The sequence below is a fragment of the Triturus cristatus genome, chromosome 11, assembly GCF_964204655.1.
Source record: "Triturus cristatus chromosome 11, aTriCri1.1, whole genome shotgun sequence".
In the NCBI taxonomy this organism is placed as follows: domain Eukaryota; kingdom Metazoa; phylum Chordata; class Amphibia; order Caudata; family Salamandridae; genus Triturus; species Triturus cristatus.
Window position 1 is genome coordinate 620874968 of NC_140594.1, and position 21711 is coordinate 620896678.

The following is a 21711-nucleotide window of genomic DNA, read 5'->3' on the forward strand; positions in this document are numbered from 1 at the left end:
TGTGATCAATTTGCTGCAGCAGTGTGCATATAATAGTTCATTAAAGCATAAAGAAGAGGAAAGGGAATGTTATGCCAGAAACAAAGATTATAGCGATCAGAAGTAATTACGTTGATAATGTCTATATGCACTGCGACAACACAAAGGAGCACCATGTATAGCACCAAGTAAAAGACTATTGAACAAGACTTTGGACAAGACAGAATAATCTGCTGCATCAATGAGGGATGCTAGAACAGGCACAATGGAAAGATCCACAGTGCGCCACTGTCAGGGATGTCTGAAGGGTGGGCACTAAAGAAAGATCTGCTGGTTACCACGGTTTAGCTGTGGGCAGGACACAATAAAAGGATTCACTCTGTGCTATAGTCACTTCTGAATCCAGGCTAGGCATGCCAAGATGGTCTTTTAGTGCTCTCCGATGTGTGCTAAGGGTGCACAAGAGCATGCTTAATTGACTACGACATATGAGGTATAATCTTACCTCTCTAGTTTCTGACTACCATATTGGCCTACTATTAAATAATGCACTCCTTGAATTGGGTGTCCACTAGGCCCCTCATATACAGATCAAAATCATGGCCAACAAGGACGTTTTGTCTCAATGTGTAGATAGCAAAACAACAATAGTCTCATATGCAGAGGATTTCAAACATTTCCAATATTACACTAAATATCGCCTGAAGATTCACAATCGAATTATAAACCACAATTTAGACATTATGCGTCTGATGTACTATTCACATGAACAAACCAGGGATATCTAATTTGTACATGGACAGGTTTGTGAATGGTAATGCCATATGCAACACAACCTTTGTACCAATAGGTCACACCTAAAACTGAATGTTTGCATCCCACTCTGATATATGTTTGCGTTTTACAAGTATACATTACATACCAGAGTATAACACTTACCGGTCTGGCAAATGGAAACTTCACTTCTGGTGGGCCCCAGTCGGACATAAGACTTTCCCGATACTCAGCACAGTTTGGGATGACACTGCAGGAGGCATCAAGTCCTGGATAGAGGACCTGAAGCCCCTTTCTGCAAAGAGAATACACAGGTCATGAGATGTCACTAGCACTCATCCAATCGTGTGCATAAGCATAGTTCAATGTTTGACCATATGGGAGGTTACCTCTCAATGATCAATCCAGTGAGAAGTGGAGAAATGTCTGCCTGTGTGAGCAACACTATAGGGCACTGCACAAAAAGACATCTATCTCCGACCCTGTAAAGTGACATCACATTCTCTTACCCCTTTCAGCGTGAAATATCTATCTCTAACCCCCTCTGTGTAGCTACCTTCCTATTCATGCCTGTGTACAAACAGACGTCAAACATTCACCGTCTTCAGACTGATATTTTCCTCCTTCATCCGGCTGTACTAATGATTATTTATCATTTACTCTGTCTCTTACATGACAGCTGAATGTCTGATCGTTTGTAAAGTGGCTTCGCCATTTCAGACAAACACTGGATAAGTACATGTAGCCCATGTCCTATCTGAACATCTGTTATTTTATTCACTGTCTGAAGCGAAACCTTACCCAATACACTGCCTGTCAAGCTAGATCATCATCTGTGGTTCTGTGTGAAGAAAAATGATGAGTCTGTCCAAACTCAAAAGTTCATGTGTCACAATGTGAACAAACATCTCTAGCCCGAAACCAGGGTAAGCGCTCCTAAATACCCACTGGGAGGGAAACTTGAGCCATGGCGTATATCAAGAAGAGGGGTGAAACCCCGAAACCGGTCCTAGGATGCTTTTTTCCAGTCCAGGGAGGACCTGGCTTGGCAGTTCGGGCTGGACTGTTCCCATGAGGCACAGGGTCAAGACTGATTTGCATATGGCTGGGTTCAAACTGGAACGGCATGTTGAGCAAAAAAACGATGGATTTAGGCCCAGATCTTTGTACTGGGGTGAATGTATGACATTGTTCTGCATTTTGTCCATCAACTGTTGTTTTTGCATTTGTCACCCCAAGTGGGAAGGGTATGCCCAGACGTGGGTCCCTTGCTCTCCATGCCACTGGAATCAAGCTATCCTGGCTGAAGAGGGGTGAAACCCCGCAAACGGTCCTAGGATGCTTGTTTCCAGTCCAGGGAGGACCTGGCTTGGCAGTTCGGGCTGGACTGTTCCCATGAGGCATAGGGTCAAGACTGATATGCATATGGCTGGGTTCAAACTGGAACGGCACGGTGAGCAGAAAAACTATGGATTTAGGCCCAGATCTCTGTACTGGCGTGAATGTATGACATTGTTCTGCATTCTGTCCATCAACTGTTGTTTTTGCATTTGTCACACCGACTGGGTAGGGTATGCCCAGACGTGGGTCCCGTGCTCTCCATGCCACTGGAATCAAGCAATCCAGGCTGAAGAGGGGTGAAACCCCGAAACCGGTCCTAGGATGCTTGTTTCCAGTCCAGGAAGGACCTGGCTCGGCAGTTCGGGCTGAACTGTTCCCATGAGGCACAGGGTCAAGACTGATTTGCATATGGCTGGGTTCAAACTGGAACGGCATGGTGAGCAAAAAAACTATGGATTTAGGCCCAGATCTCTGTACTGGGGTGAATGTATGACATTGTTCTACATTCTGTCCATCAACTGTTGTTTTTGCGTATATCACAACAAAGAATAGAAACTTTTCCATTCTGCATTATTGTAGTGTTTACTTTCACATTGTCCTTGCTCTCCGGGCGTATACTCGGTGTTCCAGTTTGGAACTGGGAGTCGGCGCTGTAACAGTTACTGTTAGATGCTTTTTGTTATTTGGTGCAAATCCCTTCAGTAGTTTTTTTAGAAATATCAGTTAACAATAATAGTGATATCTCTGGCCATGGATATTTCGCAGCTCTTTCCCGATTATTAAAGAATGCGCGCGCCAATAGGGATGCTCTGATTGGCTTGACGCAATCTGAACAGAAAGTTGCTGCTGCCATTTCTTCGATTGGGAACATTTCCCGGGCTGAAAATTTCAGTGAAAGCTAAAATAAGGGGTCAGGGTGCAGGTACTCTGACCCCATGTTTGAGAAATGGGGGTTGTAGCTATGTGTCCAAAACAGATTTTTTGAATCGTGCGCAATATTCGACAGCACCATGATCGCAAGCCTGCCCCCCGTGTACCATTGTGGGACATCGCAACTAACACGACGTCTTTGCAGGGATCACTGGCACCCACGTTATCGTGGGTCCTGGTGTTACCGCGAACACGGAAAATAGGTTTTAAAGATGGTTTTTATAGAAACTCACTAGAAAAACATGACTTTAGACACTACAGTAATAAACACCTAGAGTGTAAAATACTGTAAGATGTGTATATATATACACGTGTTTTAAACTTTATGATAAAGCTACGATCATCATGGTTAACGATGTTGTCGCAACGCCCTGAACACGGAAAATAGGTTTTAAAGATGGTTTTTAAAGAAACTTAATACAAAAACATGAGTTTGAACATGTTTTTTAAAGAAGCATGTATTCAGTAATATGTGTAGTGCAATGTTTAGAATGGATTTTTTGTTGTTATTATTTTTGCATGTGCTGGTGGCCGTTGAATGTCTGCTTTTATCGAAAAGATTCTCAAAAACCAAAAAAAATGATTTTTATTTAAAAAAAAACAACTACAGATAAGACCGGATGCAGAGTTTCAGGTTACTTAGAAACACCCAGTTATCTTTGTCTGTAAAGTGCACTCCATGAAATAATTCCAAGAATGTCAAAACGCAGGTTGGTGTTATAAATTAAGCCCATGTTATGGTCTCTGAAGAATGCATAAACAGTTTTATTAACATGTTTCCAGGCTTTGTCAATCGGTGGACAGAATTGATTTGACCACTTCCATTTCTTTCTTTGGCATGTATTAGAGTACACCAAGACAGTGTGAGGGAAAGCGACATGAGCTCTGCAAAGGTATCCTTCATTAGGATTTCCACCCCGTACCCCAATCAATGTGCCTAGCTCATTGCCTCCACAGTGCACAATCATGAGGTGAGGAGTTCGGCAATCAACTATGGTTTTAACCAAAGCCAGCAACTGATGAAATATTATCCCTCTCTGGCCAAACCAAGTAATCTACACATTTGGCAAACCCAAGTCCCTGTCAATACTTCTCTTTTTTTTGCAGCCTCTTTAGCCCCATAGACATAGCTGTGACCAACAATCCACACGCTAAGCATTCTAAAGTGAAGGAGCAATAGCAGTCAAAAGAAGGCTGGAGCTTAATGAGGTAGTTTCCAAAATGAAAAGCAGTTAAAATGGAGGTGTTTTCTATAAAAAAAAAAATATATATATATATATATATATATTTGACTGGATGCTGTCAGCATGTGAGTGAATAATATTAGGTAGTGTGTTGGATGCATTAGCAAGAAGTCCTATTTTTGGCTGTTGTTTAAAAGAAGAAATATAATACAGAAATGGATATGCTTTTGAATCTGCGGCGTAAACCACACATGCTGTATCTGATTTGGAAGTAGCATGGTCCTTCTAGAATGTGCTGTGAACTTGTGACCTACTGGCTCCTCCGGGTTGCCTGATTCACCGAGCTAACAGTATATTTAGGGGAAGGGTGTTAAAGAGACAGAACATTTTTTCTTTTTTTAAAGTTGAGGAGTTATAAGACAATTTAAGTAATGCTAAACTTTCATTTCCACCTGAGGACTGTGTAATAAACTTAGACAAAAAGTTAGAGGCTGTCCCTTGTTTGGTTGAGAGTCAGGAAGTTAATGTGAATAACCAGTCAGATATCGTTCTTACACCAGATATGTACACTGTTTTGAAACATGGGTTATCCTTTTGTCTGTTGCGATGCTGTAATCCAGTTGAAGTAAAGGTTGACTTGTATAAGTTGTTCATTTGTTGAAACTAGAAAAATGTTTGCTATACATCCACCAAAGACTAGAAGGAATATAGAGCGTGTTAATTTTAGCAATTTGACGATATAAGATGTTTAGGATACAAACACGCTTATCTCCCTGACTGATTATGAAGATGATCCCCTCACTATGAGTAGGTTACCGGTTAAATTTAGAACTCAGTATGGATCACAGTACAGAGAGTTGGCTGAAGTCCAAATCAAGGTGGAACCCCCTAAATAACACCAGGTTACAGTATTGGCTTATTCTATAAGGCGGTTAACTATGAGTTAGACAACCTACGTCTTAAAAATAAAAAAAATTCCAGGACAACGGAACTAAAGTCAAATGGGTGGCTTTGAAATCGTTACAAGACAATAAGGAATTGATCATATGGATGGCGGATAAGGGTGGCAATTTTGTTTTAATAAATAAAATGGATGACAATGAAGTTTACTCACAATTGGGTATGGTTCTGAATTATAAATGTTTGGACAATAATCCGATACCGGGAATTACCACCAAGATCAATGATATACACAAGAATTGGCACGGTGCTGGATTACTTAGTGATGATGAATACTTTAACTTAGTGATAGACAGCCCACGTTTTCCGTGCTTATATACCTTGCCTAAGGTTCACAAGAATTTACTGTTTCTCGCCAGGAGACCTATAGTAACTGGAATAGGTAGATCAACAGAGACTTTCACAATATGTGGATGTTTTTTTGAGACCATATGTGAAGAATTTACTTTCCCATATACAGGATTCGAAACATATACTCAATTTGATAAGTGATGCTACTTGGGAGGCAGGCATAACCATGGTGACCATGGATGTCGTATCACTTTATAAGCATATCGAACATAATTTAGGCATTAAGTCACTTAAACATTGTTTGAACACCAGAGCTATTCCAGATTTGGCACACACGGAGATGCTCGTGGATATGACCAAACTTATTCTTGATAACAATGTGTTCCTGTTTAATGACTCGTGGTATAAACAACTGAACAGAACTGCTATTGGTTCCAGATTTGCTCCGTCTTTTACCAATCTCTTCATGGAATGTTTTAAGGCGGAGTGGATATGGAGTCCTAAAGGGGTGAAATGGGTTGACAAAATACATTATTGGGGCAGATACATCGACCACTGTCTCATGATTTGGACAGGAAACCTGGAGCTCCTGAATGATTTTTTTTATATATTTCAATAACAACAATTGGAACGAATCATTCACATTTACACACAGCCAAGACAGAATGGTATTTTTGATTTGGAACTGTTCATTCAGGGCAACAAATTTGTAGTAGATTACATAGAAAAGAAATCTCATGTAATGCAATTTTACATGTGACCACCTCTCGTCCTAAATCCCAAATCAATGCTATTCCATTTGGGGAAATGCTGAGGGCATGCAGAAATTGTAGCGAAGATGTAGACTTTGGGTCCACTCTAACAGATCTAGAAGGCCGCTTCTTGAACAGAGGGCATGACAAGAATATTGTCGCAAAGGCTAAAAGGAGGGCATGTCACTTATCACGTACAACAGTGCTGAAACATACAGAGAGGGTTACAGTGGGCAAACCAGAGAGAATTCTTCTCATTGCCAACCACTTTCGGGATTCTGGGAAATTGTATAGGCTCAGATGTCAGGCCTCCTGGATCATGAAATTGAAATCAGTAGAGCTAGGACTCAATATTGATTACGAGTTACAGTATTTTCTGGGTGATTAGATGATTGGGGTTTGACGCCTGTAAGAAGATTATGATGTACAAACATGTAATAGAAATTAAATGTTATGACTACATTTTGATTGAGATTATTTGAAAGAACAGTTGCTGCCCTAGTCAGGACACCTCCTGTATGTAATCATGAGAGCGTATCTCTGTACTAATCGTGTAACTGTATATTTCTACCTGTATCATAGCATATGTATTGCCGAATAGTAACGGGCACACATGGTGACATAACCTGTTCATGGCCGTGATTATTATATTACATAGCGAGATGTCTAAATTTCATCCCTTGATTGTTTTTATTATGAATTTAACTTACGTAAAGGATATATGGTTTGAACTGCTTATGGAGTTGTAATGATGTATTTTGACTTTGTCGCAACACACACAATTATGTTTTGTTGCTGGTGAATTTACTCCCCTATTTGGGTTCTGGAATACGTTTTCCGGTTTCAATAATTTGGATTCTTTTACCCTTTTTACCAACCTATTATTGCTTCTTTCTGATTACTTATTTCCTTTATTTAGATTGAGGTTGGTGCCGATTTATTTTGTTGATTCTTCCCACCTTAGTTTATAATTATTAGCATTTTGGTCTAGTGAGGTTTTGTGCGTACTCAACATTACAGGATAATTTTATTCAGGAGGTTTACTTTTTTCACCTCAGGTTGCAGAATGACGATACGGTTTGGGTGATACGCCTAATATTATTGTCGGTAAAGTTGAGTAAGTGTATCATGAATGGATAAATTGAGTTGTTTTGTGCTACATGAATATATGACTGTTTTACGCATTAATGAAAGACTTTGCCTATACCGTAACTACACTATAAGATGGCCGTGACGTAACTTTAGAGGTCGTGTGACTTGGGAAGGTTAGTATTTAGATGACGAGAAAGATGGTGCCCACGGTAAACGTCAAAATCTGTAGTGTGGAGTGCTCTCTGTGTGACTGATTTGGATACTTGGGTGAGTTTAATAAGTTCATGTTTGTTTCCTTAAGAATATTGTTTAAGAGATTTGTTTAGCAAACAGGTTGCTTGTTTATGGTAATGGTGAACGAAAACTTTGCATTTTAAATTGCTTTTAGATGTTTGCGTTAGGGGTGGTAGTGTAATACAGTTGGCCTTTCGTAATACTAGACCTTTAGGCCTGTGACATTTTTTTCATATTAATTGAGATTATCGAGGATTTGGGGGAGAAAGGGGAATCAGGCAGCTGTGGGTTATATTGGTATGGGATGTCTGTTGAGTAGATAGGGGGAGTGTATTATGTGACCCTGAACCTTAATATTTGTTGTTGTAGCACGCTTGGGACAGACTGGACACCGTTATACTTTGTCTACTATAGACTGCCTGCTGTTGGTAAAGACGTGACTGAATGGTGTAGGTGGAGATTGTTACTTACTTTATTTTTTCATATTCTTTTGACCTCCTTATTGAGCGGTGTGTATGTAATGGAGGTGAGATCGCCCCAAAAGTGATGTCTTAATTGAAGAGTATTCTATCACCAAGGAATTTAGAATCAGAGTGATGGGGCTAAGTGGTACAAGAATTGTCGTACTATTGAGAGGCGCTCCCTGATGTTGTTGTCATTTATTATGGTACTGTGTGGTTCGTATTCTTACTGAGATTTCCTGTTTCCTTATATAGGAAGGAGATAAGATCAGGTACACTACATTACCGATCTGACCTTATACAGATGGTGTTATATCTACATCTAAAAAAAAGTGGTCAGTTATTGTCTTTGTGCGTACTGACTAGTATGTACTTCTCTTGATTCTTTCTATACTCTTGGTGCCTTCTTTTCCTATAATTACTGCTTGAGAATCTTATCTTGAGTTGTGCACTTTATGGCTGATTTGGTGAGGACTACGTTTTGTTGGACACTATTCATTTCTTAATACTTTGTCTATATTTCCAACACCCTTCTGGTGGGGAATGGTGTACTAGACCCATAAATGGGTAGGTGTAATTTAGGGTTATTTGATTTTTGTTACAGCCCGAGGAAGTCGGAGGCTTATCAGCCATATGACGAAACACGTGTTGGCTGTCGTTATGATGTCATATTGGAGTGCTTATCTTCGTGCTTACAATTGAAGAACTTCTGGATGGAAAATAAAGAATCACAAATATTTCTGAAATCTGTGGGACTCTGAGTGCTCAGGACTTTCATTAATGACTAAGTAATAAACTTTTTAAAACTGAAGCTAAATATAGGTTTGGACTTCTGTTTTTTTTTTCAATTACGCGAAAACTTTGCGAACACGCATAGACAGGAGTCTCTTTTTGAAAGAGAGGGAAAGGGTTAACAGATGCTAACCATTTACAAGTGGAGATACAGTAGTCTAAAATGAAAGACATGATTTCATTTGCTGCCTTTCTCATGATCATAGATTGGAAAGTTGAAGAAGTTGCCATTTTATAGTTGCTTTGTATGAGAGTGGTGTACCATTCTTGTGCTTAGTTTTTACAAATTATAAAAGCGTCAAAACTATCTAAAAAGAGCTGAAGGGGGTGTGGCCAAGATGGCGGAGAACTAAGACGTGCTTTGTCTTCGCTCCTCCACCCGCCACCTTAATGCACCGGCCTTCCGGTCTATTCAGCACGGAAGACGGTTGAACTGCCTCTCATATCACCCAGGCTCTTGTTCTGACCCACCGGAGTGTCCCTCGGATCTTTGGGCTCCCGCCCACGGCTGTTCGCCTGCGCTGGTCGCGGGCCGGGAGCGGAGTGTCGAGCGGCGTGGCTGCGGCGGCGGGTCTGTCGTCATGAGATCACAGCAGCGAAGAGTGTCGCCTAACTGCGGCGCCGACGCCATCCGGGAGCCCCTCCAGCGGCGTTGGATTGGGAGATAGAGGTGATCGGGGGCAAGACTCTGCGCACAGGAGCAGACTACACGATGATCCCCTTTGCGGGACCTGAGGCGTGCGACGACTCAGCACGGGCGCATCAAGACTGGCAGACAGAATTTCGGGAGGCATATCGGCCTTTCAACACGCCGGATCTCTGACCGGGTGGCGGCGGTGAGTACAGCCACCAGCCTTGCATCCCACCGGGCTCCTCCCCTCCCGAAGCCTATCGGACATGCTGGATTTCCCCTGCTGCTGCGCAATAGACCTCCCTGGGTCTGGGGCCTCTAGCTGCGGCCCTGCTCAACGCCCGCAACGCCGGACTCCCCTGCCCTGCTGCGCCGACTGGGACTGGACCATCAGCCCACTGTATTGGCCAACCAGGGGGTGATGACGGCGGCGGACAGAAGCACACTGGACGCCATTTTATGACTCCTGCTGCACGCCACGATCCCGCGCTAGGGACTTGAGTTTGGCGCGGTGTGACGTGGGCCTTCGGGGGGCGCTTCGGCCTCCAGCCTCGACCAGATCAAGATCCACTCTGCCGTCGTCGCCCTTTCTCCTGCTGGATTAGAGCCTTTTGGAGGTGCCCAGTACCTGCTGCGCCGCAACGTGGGCATTCTCAGTGCCGGGCTCCTGCTTGCACACCTGCTCATGGCCCGCTGGTGGGGACCCTACTGAAGCGGGCTACGGGAGCTGTGGCGATTCGGGCTCTTCACATTTGGACCCCAGGACAACCTGACCCTTACAGCGCTGGTACGCCGCCTTGCTCCTCTCATGCTAAGCCGACGGTAGCAGGCACTATCCTCACCTGGACTCCCTCTAATACCAGCTTGACACTTCCCCAGAGGTGGCTACACATTGCGGAGCGCCTTCAGTCCTTCCTTCCCGGCTTCTCTCTAATTCTTACCGCGGCCCTCCCCGTACAGTGACAGTGATACACAGAAACGTGTACTCAGAGTACCAAGATTTGTGGCTCTGGTGCAAATGTAAACTTTGCAGGACTACAACCCTAGATTCCTGTCTTACGAGAAGTCATCCTTAATGGAAGAGGAAACCTCACACACTTATTAGTGTCATGCTTCATGATAGGAATCCTCTGCCCACCCCGGTAGGACAGTACTACCCGGGCGGACTCAACCTCCTCAAACGTCATTGAACACTGCTGCCCCCCCCCCCACCCCCCAAGCACCGCATGCTCCTCCGGATGGCGTGCCTAGAGGAGTGGATAAAGGAGGTCCTGGAAAGTAACTGGTGACTGCGAGCCTGCCGCTAGAACTCCGTCACCTTGCCCCTTTAAAAATGTTTTTGGGGTGGGTTGTATTTGGGCGTTGGGGAAACGTTGGGGTTTATATTTATGGACAATGGACTTTTGGAGTGGACATTGGATTGGACTCTTATCTTTGGACATTGGTTGGGCTTAGGGAGAGGGATGGGTCAGGTGTTGTGGGTTTTTCCATTAGTTCATTTTGTTTGGGGGATAAATTATTTATACTTACTTTAAATACGATGTAAATGTTTTGTGAGGGGGTAGTCCTTTACTTCACGCGGTTTCCTTTGCTGCTGCATGGCCACAGCCAGTTTTTGATTGAAATAATAATCTGCCGATAGTGTAACACACCAACAGATAGATGCGGTACCCTAACTTGTGACTTGTTCTAATTGTACTGTCAGTCTCTGCTCTTAGTCTATGCAGTCAGCAACTGGATTCGGTAGAGTGTGTGAATTCATGAATTAATTTGCATATTATTAATTATGCCTCCCCCCAAACTTCTTCTCTTACCTGTGATTGCTGTTTATTTATACTTAGGCAAAGCAACGGCTGCATGGTGATGATGGTTTGGTTTCCCAAGATGCCATGGTGGTGGTGGTAGTAGTAGTAGTATACACTGACAGTAGCATTTGAGACAGTCAGTCGCCTAAGGGAGACTAGAACGAGTAGTAGAAGTACAGTACACAAGAAGACTGGCAAACAAGAAACCATGATAATGATAAGCAATGCTAAAGTAAAATAAAACATAATGGTGGCGGGGATAGCCTAGTACAAGTTACAAACTGAAGATGACTAGACCTATGAAGTGGACAAGCGTAACCTTTAGTGCTGGAGAGATGATGAATCAATGCCGGCAATTAATTATGATGGATTATGTTCCTCTGGAAAAATGTTTTACTTGCGAATACTGAGCATGGGTGGGCAAGCAGAATAAGATCCTCGCCCTGCCTTTAGTTAGTGTTGCTTTCACCACATCCGCCCCAGCAAGTGTGTGATCAATTATTGGTGTAAATTTAATTTAGTCACACCTCAATATAAATCACACAGCCCAGGGAAGAGGGTTAGGGTTTGATGAATGGTTGGAAAGGGGGGTTTGAGGGAAAGGTTTGACAAAGACAAACACTACACATGGACAACACATTCATCTTGTCAGACGACCATCATAAATCTGTTAAGGGAGAAAAAGGAAATGCATGCATGATGATAATTTGATGAGTAGTACTAGACTTATAGCACAGGGCAGCAGTATATTATTAATTATTATCATTAAGCAATTGCCTTGTTTGTCTGCACCCAAAGAGACCCCAGTTACATACATTTAATGTTTTGCTGTTGTACCGGGCTTCCTTTCAAAGCTAGCAAAGAAAAATTTAAAAATATTTGTAGGAGTCAAATTTAAGCAAACATAATAAACAACAACACACACAGTCGTAATGATGGAAGAGAAAAAAATGTATCAAATTAATTGATGATACTATTACTATGTCATGGTCAAATTGGGAGTTGCATCTTGGCATTCCTCTTGGTCCTTCCTTCCATGGACGCTCATCCCGTCAATCTTTGGTGCCTGCCTTGCGGATGCAGATTGGTAAGGTAAGTGTGAGTTGTTTTTCCCAGCGTAGCTTAGAGTAAAGGCCGGCCTGTAAGTGTAGATGGAAAAACAAAAAGGATATTGAAAAATCAATCAGTTAAACGGCATAAATTTAGGAGGAGTGCAACAAGAAAACGTTCAGAGGCTGCATGGCTAAATCATGTCTACTCTGTTTCCAGCATTAACCTACAACAACACAACAGGAGCAGGACTGTGGCGCCCAACCAACCTCCACTTCGTTGAGATTTATGTTCAGCCAGACAGCACTGAGCACACATACACAGCAACATACCATTTTCCAATTTAAGTAACTAAATCAATGCACCAGTGTCAGTCATACCACTACACTCGCCTCCACCACTACACAGTAATGTAGGTCTGGTGTTGTTGTTTACCTTTTAGGCCACTTCATGAAACCCCCGAGTTATTCGTTCCATCAATCATCTCCGATCCTACTGACTGACTGCGAGTATGGTATGGTCATCATGGTGTCCAACTCTGTAGTGTACCAAGAAGGGAAACATTGACTTAAGTCACTTGTTTGTATGTAGATTAAATACTAGTAGACTCATGCACAGCAACAACACAAACACCGATCACTCAGAGTCAGCATCAAATGCATGCCATCATTTACCTGTTCTTATGGGGCAGTCCCTCTAGGCTCCGATAGGAGGATAGCTATAGTCAGGTTCTTTGGAGGGAATCAACGAGGCAGGCACACATTTCACATTTCTTGTACTATTCTCCAACCAATGTCTGGAAATGGATTTAGGGTGAGTCAGGACTGGAGCAGGACTCGGAGGAGTGGATTTACTTCTTCACTGACTGCACACAGTTGCAACTCCAATCCGGCAATAAAAGATTAAGACAGTGCTGATGGATTAGTTGTGATTCAGGCCAGAAAGACAGTGACACACACAAATAATAAAAGTAAATAATATTCCTTAGCTGTATCTTTTGGTTTTTTTTTTTAGGGAGGGCGTCAAAGCAAGAAAGAAAGTAACAAGTTGTAGTTGTTGTTAGGGAAGTAGAGCTCATCCTCAAACTCTGGTGGTTCACTCAGAAGTAGGTCATCTAACACACTACTTCCACTACTTCCATGACCTAAGTCGTCGTCATCATCACCTTCCTGCTGTGCTACTTCAGGTATGGTGTAATCTGGTGGTATAAAGTGCCGATTCATTTTGATCAGTGTTAACCTCGTCACGTTTTGGGGCGATAGACTGGTCCTTCTCACTGTCAGAACGGCAAAGCAGCACTGAAAACAGACTCAGAAGAGACACTTGCGACAGGGCAAGCCTGATACTTTATCGCCAGCTTCCTGAGCACTGGCCATTGGCACCTTTTCCCATACCAATACAGCAATGGGTTTTGATCAATGTAGACCTCTGTTGGGTCATCCAGATAGTCTTGGACCATCCGCTCAATGCTCAGGGGTGCTCTGCTTTGCTCGGCCTCTTTTGCCTTAGCCTCAGCACTAGATCTAAAAAGCCCTAGCTGTGGAAACCATTCCTATGCCGATTTTGGAGGGGTTAATGCTCCTGTTCTTGTTGATGTGTTCTTGGTGGTTTTGGCTGCTGTGAGCCAACCGCACTGCCCTCAGGCTCAGAATTTGAACTCGAAGCCGCCTGCTTTGCAGCACTTGTTATGGCCTGGAGTAGCGGGCCTCTAATTACCGGCCGTTCTTTTTCTAAGCGACTGGCTTACACAGTTATCCAAGTTTTGTAGTTGGCAACATCCCCTTTTGAAAAAAGAATCAATGTGTTCAGTACTGCTTTGTACCATGGATCCAGAATTGTGGCACAAATGTAATGGTTGCATGACACAATGCTGCTTTGCATCCTTGTATTTTCAGATACGCGAATGGTTAAGCTCTCCACCAACTCATATGCTTCTTTTTTTTTCCTCGACACCTGTGTACATTGAAGACACCCCCTTCAGCTGTTCCTGTAGCATGTGCAACAATGGGATAGCTTGGCCCATAGTACAGTCCTCCTTGCTGACTTCACGTGTGAAGAGCTCGAAAGGAAATAGCATCTCTGTCAGGCATTTAACTAGGCCCCATTGGTCCATTAACAGTAGCATCCCCTCTTTGCATGGCATATTCATTGAATGGTCTGTACTGCTCAAACAGACGTTCAAGCATGCAATAAGTTGAGCTCCAACATGTTGGCACCTCCTGGATGAGTGCTTTAACTGGAATTATATGGGTTTGATCAATCTTTGGGAGAACCCGAGCAATCTACTGTCTGTACCTAAGGCCGTACTGAAAAAGACATATTGGGATATGATGGATCTAAATACCAGTAGAATGAGCGCCAGTACGACACTGACCGGGAGGTTCGTGTCCATAAAACCACATCCTCATTTAGAACCATACTGGGACACCATTACCAAACCCCTCGACCGGAAACTTTATTTTCAATTCAAAGTTGCTGTCTACCGTTAAAATCATTTACATCTAATTGGCTAGACTCTGGAGATGACAATTGCCCACATTGTGTTGAACACAAAGAAACCTATCCACACTTTCTTTCTGTATGCCCTGCCTATGCCTTACCAGTTAAGATTTGGCTAGCGCCCCTATGTAAGAATTTGGGGACTAGGAACTGTTGTGAAGCTATAAGCATTTTGAGGTCTGATCCTTACCTTTGCTATGCTGTTCCTTTAGCAACATTATTTAAATGGGCCTGGTGCATCAGATTTAAATAATTTGCATCAACAATGAATAACTTTTTAGCATAACATCTCCTCCCTGTGTTAGTATTATTCTGAAATCGCATCAACCTACATTTTAGAAGGGTACTGAATGACTTTTATTGTGTGCAATGCTTCCATTTGTATTTGTATGGTTTTTATATCTTTTTAAATAGCTCTTAATTTTCTAGTATAACAATTCATGAATTCGTCATTTGTCTGATTTTATTGTATCAATATTTATATTAGCTATTGATTAATTGCTTAGTTTTGTGCTGTATGGGTCGGTACAGGGTCTGTATACCATGCTACTAAAGTATACTTGTATGCTATGTGATCTCATGAAAGATGTAGCGGCGAGACTATTTTTTAAGATGGATTGATTGTTTTACTTTGCTTTTATGACAATATGTCGAAATAAAGCTCTTTAAAGTGAAGTGAAGTGGAAGTCTATGCTCACGATGAATGACTCTCCTGCTTCCGAGCTTTAAAAGAATAGCTGAAATGTGTGCAGATTCTTCTGCAGGTGGTCAGTAAGTTACTGACTCAGTCTTCTTTTTTCAGAAAGTCTTGAACAATGATGTTAATGCAGTGCGCCAAACACAGGACCCTGAAATAGCCACCATCGGCCATGGCCTTAACTATATTACTGCCATTGTACGTGGCAATAAAACCAATGTTAAGCCCCCTTGGTCGCAGCCATTCAAAGACCTTGCTGTCAAAGTCTTCCAAAATGTTTGCAGCAGTATGAGATTTCTCCATGGCGAACATGGCTACAGTTGCATGTTTCCGAGAGGCATTAAAAATCTCAGCAGTGTCAACAACACCTGCTGCAGATATCTTTTCTCTAACCCCCACAAAAGAGGCCCAGTGTGCAGTGATGCACATGTAATCAGTGGCTTGGCAACTGGTCCACATGTCTGTTGTCAGGTGGATAGTGTGAACTGCACTCTGCTGCAAAGCTTGTCCAAGCATTTCCAGCACGTAGTGATGTAGTGCTGCAACAGCAACTCTGGCGAAATAGGACCGGCTGAGAACCTTTCATTTTGGGCAGATGGCTGTCACAAATTCAAGAAAACTGACCCCTTCCACAAAAGAAAAAGGGAGCGGTCCAGGGCTCCCATTTTAGCAAGCTTCGCGTTGTACAAACGTGCCGTTGGATGGTTGCGTTCGTACTGCCTCTCCGACCTAAACATGCTGAGAATGGTAGACAGGATTTTTTACTTTTCTGGTGCCACTTATGCAGGTGACTTCTTAACGCCAGATGTTGTTAGGCTCATCGCACGATTTATCGTTGCAGTAAACTCTTGCCTGGGACCCCTTGGTGTCTCAGGCTGACTCTTGTGCCACTGTGATGTTGCTGATGAGGATGTGGGCGGTATCACTGCACTGCTGGGGACAGGGTTACTTTGTGTACCAGAGGAAATGTCTCCCTCTTGTTCACCTTCCATCGTGATCAGATCTTCTACTTCTTCAAACCCACCAACAACAATGAGTGCAGTTTTTTGGCAGCTAAGGTGTGCCTCCCACTGGATCAAGTAGTGTTTTTTCAGGTGGGTTGATTGGCCTCCGGTACCATAGTTTGTACCAAGCTTACCCCGACTAACACCTTGGCCACAAATGAAGCATATAGCAATGTTCACCTCCTTCCTGCTAACTGAAAAGAAGTCCCAAACTGGGGAGGTCAACTTTCTGGTGCTGCCACTATCAATGCCGGATGAACTCGTAGTAGGTGGGCGTGAAGTTTGACCCTCTGCAGTACCTACTTCTACTGAGGTGGTTGTGGTGGATGTGGGTCGCTGTCGGCGAAATATGGAAGCAGGAGGTGGTGTTGGTGGTATCATCTGTGTTGGTGGTTTCCGTGCCACATCCCTCTCAGCAATTTGGGATGGGGTAATGTCGGTCTCCACTGAGGCGGGACTAATGTCCATGATGACTGGCTCGTCAACATCCTCCTCTTCTACATCTACCTCCATAACTCCAAGGCTTTCTGGAACCTTCCTTTTCCCTAGCCTGGTCTTGTGGCGTGTCTCACTCTCAGACCGAGCTGGTGGCTTCCCAATGGGGTCTAGATCATCAGAAGGGGGGCTTGCAGAAGAAGTTGATGGACTAACCCTCCTTTTCCTTGCTAGGGATCTGGAAGACAACAGATCTTCTGAAAGAGTGGCTTGCTCTTCTTCCTCTGCAGGAAGCTCGATTTCATGAACTGCCCCTACTTTGGGAGGAACAAATACTATTGGGGGCGGTGGTTGCGGCTGTTGTTGCCCACTTATTTGAGTCTCCTGCGTTGATTGTGAACTAGTTTGTGATAAGTCAATTTCAACATCACTGCTCCTCGGCATTGGAGTTGTGATTAGACTGGCTGCCTCTGCGACAGACATAGGCTTGGGACTAGGTTAGTGGGGTGAGACTTTTGATGCAGTGGTACTGCTCCCAGCTTGCTCCCTGGACGTCATTGCTGCAGGCGCAATTTTTGTTTTCCCAAAAAAGATCTTAGGCGACAAACCGGTCTTCTTGGTAGTAAGTGGCAGTGCCTTCTCACTGTCACTGGCAACTTTCTTGGTACTGTACCTGGTACCTTTCTTTGGGGCCATCTTCAAGATCTTAGCAGCACGCAGTGGCACAAGTTAAAAAGATGTCTGTGGTCACACGTCATGCGATGTTGTGCGCAGCAGGACTTCTGTCTAGCAGTACGAGTGATGTTGTCTCCTCCTCTTTTGTACACCTAAAAGCATGAAGAACATCAGTGAAACGTGGCATTCATTGTTGTGGTTCAATTACTACTAGTACAAACAAACACATATAATATATAACTTAGTGTGTGTGGTCACACTTGTTAGTGTTATTATAAAATTTTACTACCTCAGTTATTAAAAAAACATAACAACAGTGTAGCCATTTGTGCGACTTTGACAACAAGGGCTTTCATGGTGTACTGTGTACACTCAGGAAGGATAGGAAAGAAGAACAACAACAAAAATACAAATGTAATGGTACCGGTTTGGCATTGTGCATCACCTGGGATGCAGCATTCAGGGAGCTGCAGCTGACAATGGATGGTTGCAATAAGCCAAGAGGAACAAAGGAAAGACATGCAGGCCTATGGCAAAAACATAAAGCACACTAACTACCACCACAAAATGGCCAGCAGCCACATTGTCACTCACAACAAGCAGGAGGCCTGGACAACAATGAACTCAAGCAGGCCTGTATGGACACAGACGTTACAAAATGGCCCCTGGCCACACGGGGTGGCTCAGCCAAGGCAAATGCTGGCCCACTATTACAAACACACTCACACAATGGCCAGACAAAGGAAGCATGCTAAACAACACAGCGTTAATGCAACAATGCCAAAAGCAAAAATCCACAGGGCTAAAAAAGGTTTGCAAGATACACAACAACCACACACATCCAACAAAGGCATTTATTTAACACACACGAAAAAAAGTGAAATACCAAAACAAAAACATTTTGCAATTCAATCCAATGCCATCCGTGCCCTAAATGATGTTTAAATTCAACAGACACCACAGAAACAGTTGTTTCATGCACCCATGAGTAGCTCTGGGCCTACTGGCTGAAAGGCCTATTGGCCGGCTACTGGGCTAGTGAATTAAATAAATATTGCAAATTAATTTCAAAAGTTGGAGAAACTGAACTGAACTGTGCAACATGTTTCCTTTATAAAAGATGAAAAATGACTCACAAAAAACAACTAGGCCCCTATTGAAACTACTGGCCACCCACAACAATAAATTTAAAAAGTACAAAATGTAGGTGCAATGCCCCAATCAGACAAACAACACCAATTTTCCAACTTACTTGTGAAATCTCAAATTCAAAAGTCCTCAAATCCATTGATATATGATGCCGCAGCAAATCCAAATAAAAAGTGAACAGGAGATGGACAAAGCACTGGGAGGAGCCTGCTGGACAGGAACAGGAAGTTGAAGACTCTAGGACTTCTTGCACATAAAAGTACAGCAGATGTCAATCTGAGGAGTTTTTTAAATCCAAATCATCATTTTGAGAAGGTTTTGATGCTGCTCGAGAGAGATTCTTCTCCAGATTGCAAATTCTGTGTTCGGGATCGCGATCTTCACAAAACTTCTGCTCAAAGTCCAATGGCACGCCCGAATGACGTGTTCGCGATCGCACACTCTCGGCTTCCAAATCGCGTGGCGCTCACGAACGGATGGGGAATCTCGTCGGCGATCGCAGGCATCCCGGTAAGTCGCTCCCGCGCGCGCAAAATGCATTTTGAGCGCGCAAACTAAACAAACCTTCACTTCTGGTCGAAGCGCAGAGTTTTTGGTAACTCCGCGTTCTATGCGGAACGTGAAGTTGCTAAAAATCCGCAAAGTCCGTGAGTGGAGCGGAGTTTTACGTCCAGGGTTACTTACAACCCATGCACTTATCGAAATACTGAGGCACAACACATGCACTCATCCAAACACTCAGGCACTAATCATGCACCGATCTTATTATGCAGGGAGTACCATTGAGGTAACCTATCACCCATCCAGTACCTGTGCAATCAATCAGTGACTGATGCAAAACTCTTGCACTAATACAAGCATCCCAGTAGTACACTTGCTTTCATCCAATCACTCAAGCTTTAACAATGGACTCATGCAATCACTCAGCCACTAGTCATGCACTCATCTAATCAGCCAGGCACTACTGATGCACTCATTCAATTATCCAGGCACTACCCATGTACTTATCTAAACACCTAGGCACTACCTGATCACTCAACCAGAAACACATAGGCAGCAGCCATGTACTCATCCAACCACTGAAACACTACTCATACACTCATTCAATCTGCCAGATGCTATACATGCACTTATATTCACCTATATACTATCTATGCACTCCTACAGGCACTAGAGTTGCACTCATTTTTCATTCAACCACTATTTATGCATGTATTGAATTATTGAGGCATTAGTAATGCACTTGTCTAATCATTCAGGCACTACTCATGCACTCATCCAAACACCCAGATAGTAGGGATATACTCATGCAAACGTGCAGGCAGTAACGATGCAGATATGGAAAGACCCATGGAGTTCTCACATACTTAGGGAATCATCCAGGCACTACCTGTATCATCAGAGAATCGTCTAGGCACTACCTATGCACTCATTCAATCATCCAGCGAGTATTAAGGTATTCAACAACAAACACATGTATTTACAAGTTTTAGTGAGGACTATGTAGCCTCGTAGAACCATCTGGTTAATTATATATGCAACCTGTCACACACTCTTTGCATGAACTTGGAAGAATTAGTGAGCTATATGCTCAGCTAGAGATTAATGTGCAGATGTCTATATGCACCGTTTCCCAAAATGTTAATCTGATACATCTAAATAGAAAAGTACTGGGATACTAAATACACTAGTAACACAGTGGTAGAGAGGCACACAAATAGCTCTTTAAGTTGTGTTTTCGGATTTGCAGTGTTGACACTGTATGTACTTCTACAGTTTAGTGGATGTTCATTGTAAAATTTACTACAGAAGGGATAAACTGGTCTTTCACCATGTATAAGTGAGAACTAAGATATGGTGCAGTTGTGTAATGGGAGAGGGTGCTATAATGTTAAAAGGTTACTAATAAATAACGTTTTGTGTTTTGCTTTGGGTTTGGCATATTGAAGTAAGTGCATGCAGTTATATAGCTAGGTCATTTGTAGATTTAAAATTGCATCTTAACATAAAAACTGTTTTTGTATTATGTATAAGTTAGCAGTAAAGTAGTGGGTACGTTGGCTAGAGTAAAAATAAAAATATACTTTTCTTTTTACAGAACAATATCTACATAACTACAGACAGTTAGAATGCCTACAAAAGCTTGGAGGAAAAAGCAACAGAAGCAACTACAGTATCTCTGCAGAATTGACACACATAAGGAGCAAAATGCAAATAAAAATGGCGAAAGAAAAAAGAGCTACTGGTAAGAGGACAAAGTCATTTAAAAAAATACATGTGGACCCCTGCAAAGATTACAAAACAATGAAAATAAAAAGCAAAATATGAGAAAGAATAAGAGTGGACAATATCTATATTACAAGAAGAGGAAAGACTGTAACAAAGATGGATACACCTTAACCAGGAGGCAGAAACAGTTTAAGGAAATCAGAGCCAGGATGTTTTGTAGTAGAGTGGTTGTAAATCTATTGAGAAATATGAAGACGTATAGAAGAAGGAGAGAGGCACTTAAACAGATAGAATAAGTTGAGAGAGTAATTGATAAGGCCTTTGCTTTGAAGAGGAAGCTTTTGATTTTGATTATAAATAGAATGAAGACTCTTGACAAAATGGTGTTGTACATGAAAAGACAAAACCAGGGGAAAGGATTAGTGATTAGAAGTAACCTTTGTACAGTTTTTAGTGGAGAATGGATGCATACTTCTACTACAGAGCTTTTCTTTAACGAAGAAAGCTGTCTCCACATAACACATACGTTCACACTATTGATGATAGAGGGCGATGTTATGAAATGAAAAATGGCATTCCTATAGCGAAAGAGGTGATGGTATCTAGAAATGTAGAACAAGTTATTGTAGAAGAGGTACAGGGAGGCCATACTCAGGCCCTATATACAAATGGAATTGTAGTAGTGCTTGTAGTATTCAACAGCAATCAATTGATATACTAAGAAAATTTCAACATATCTTTCCAAGG

General features: G+C 42.6%; 1 protein-coding gene across 2 annotated transcripts in view; it reads right to left on the reverse strand.

Annotated features, from left to right (window-relative positions):
• LOC146785172 (phosphatidylethanolamine-binding protein 4-like) overlaps positions 1–21711 on the reverse strand; it is a 263014-nt gene that overhangs the window by 188665 nt on the left and 52638 nt on the right. For both annotated transcript variants that reach the window (XM_085636252.1, XM_085636253.1), the window contains exon 3: positions 919–1048. In XM_085636252.1, the coding sequence (XP_085492378.1) occupies positions 919–1048 (130 nt within the window). The remainder of the gene's footprint in view (positions 1–918; positions 1049–21711) is intronic.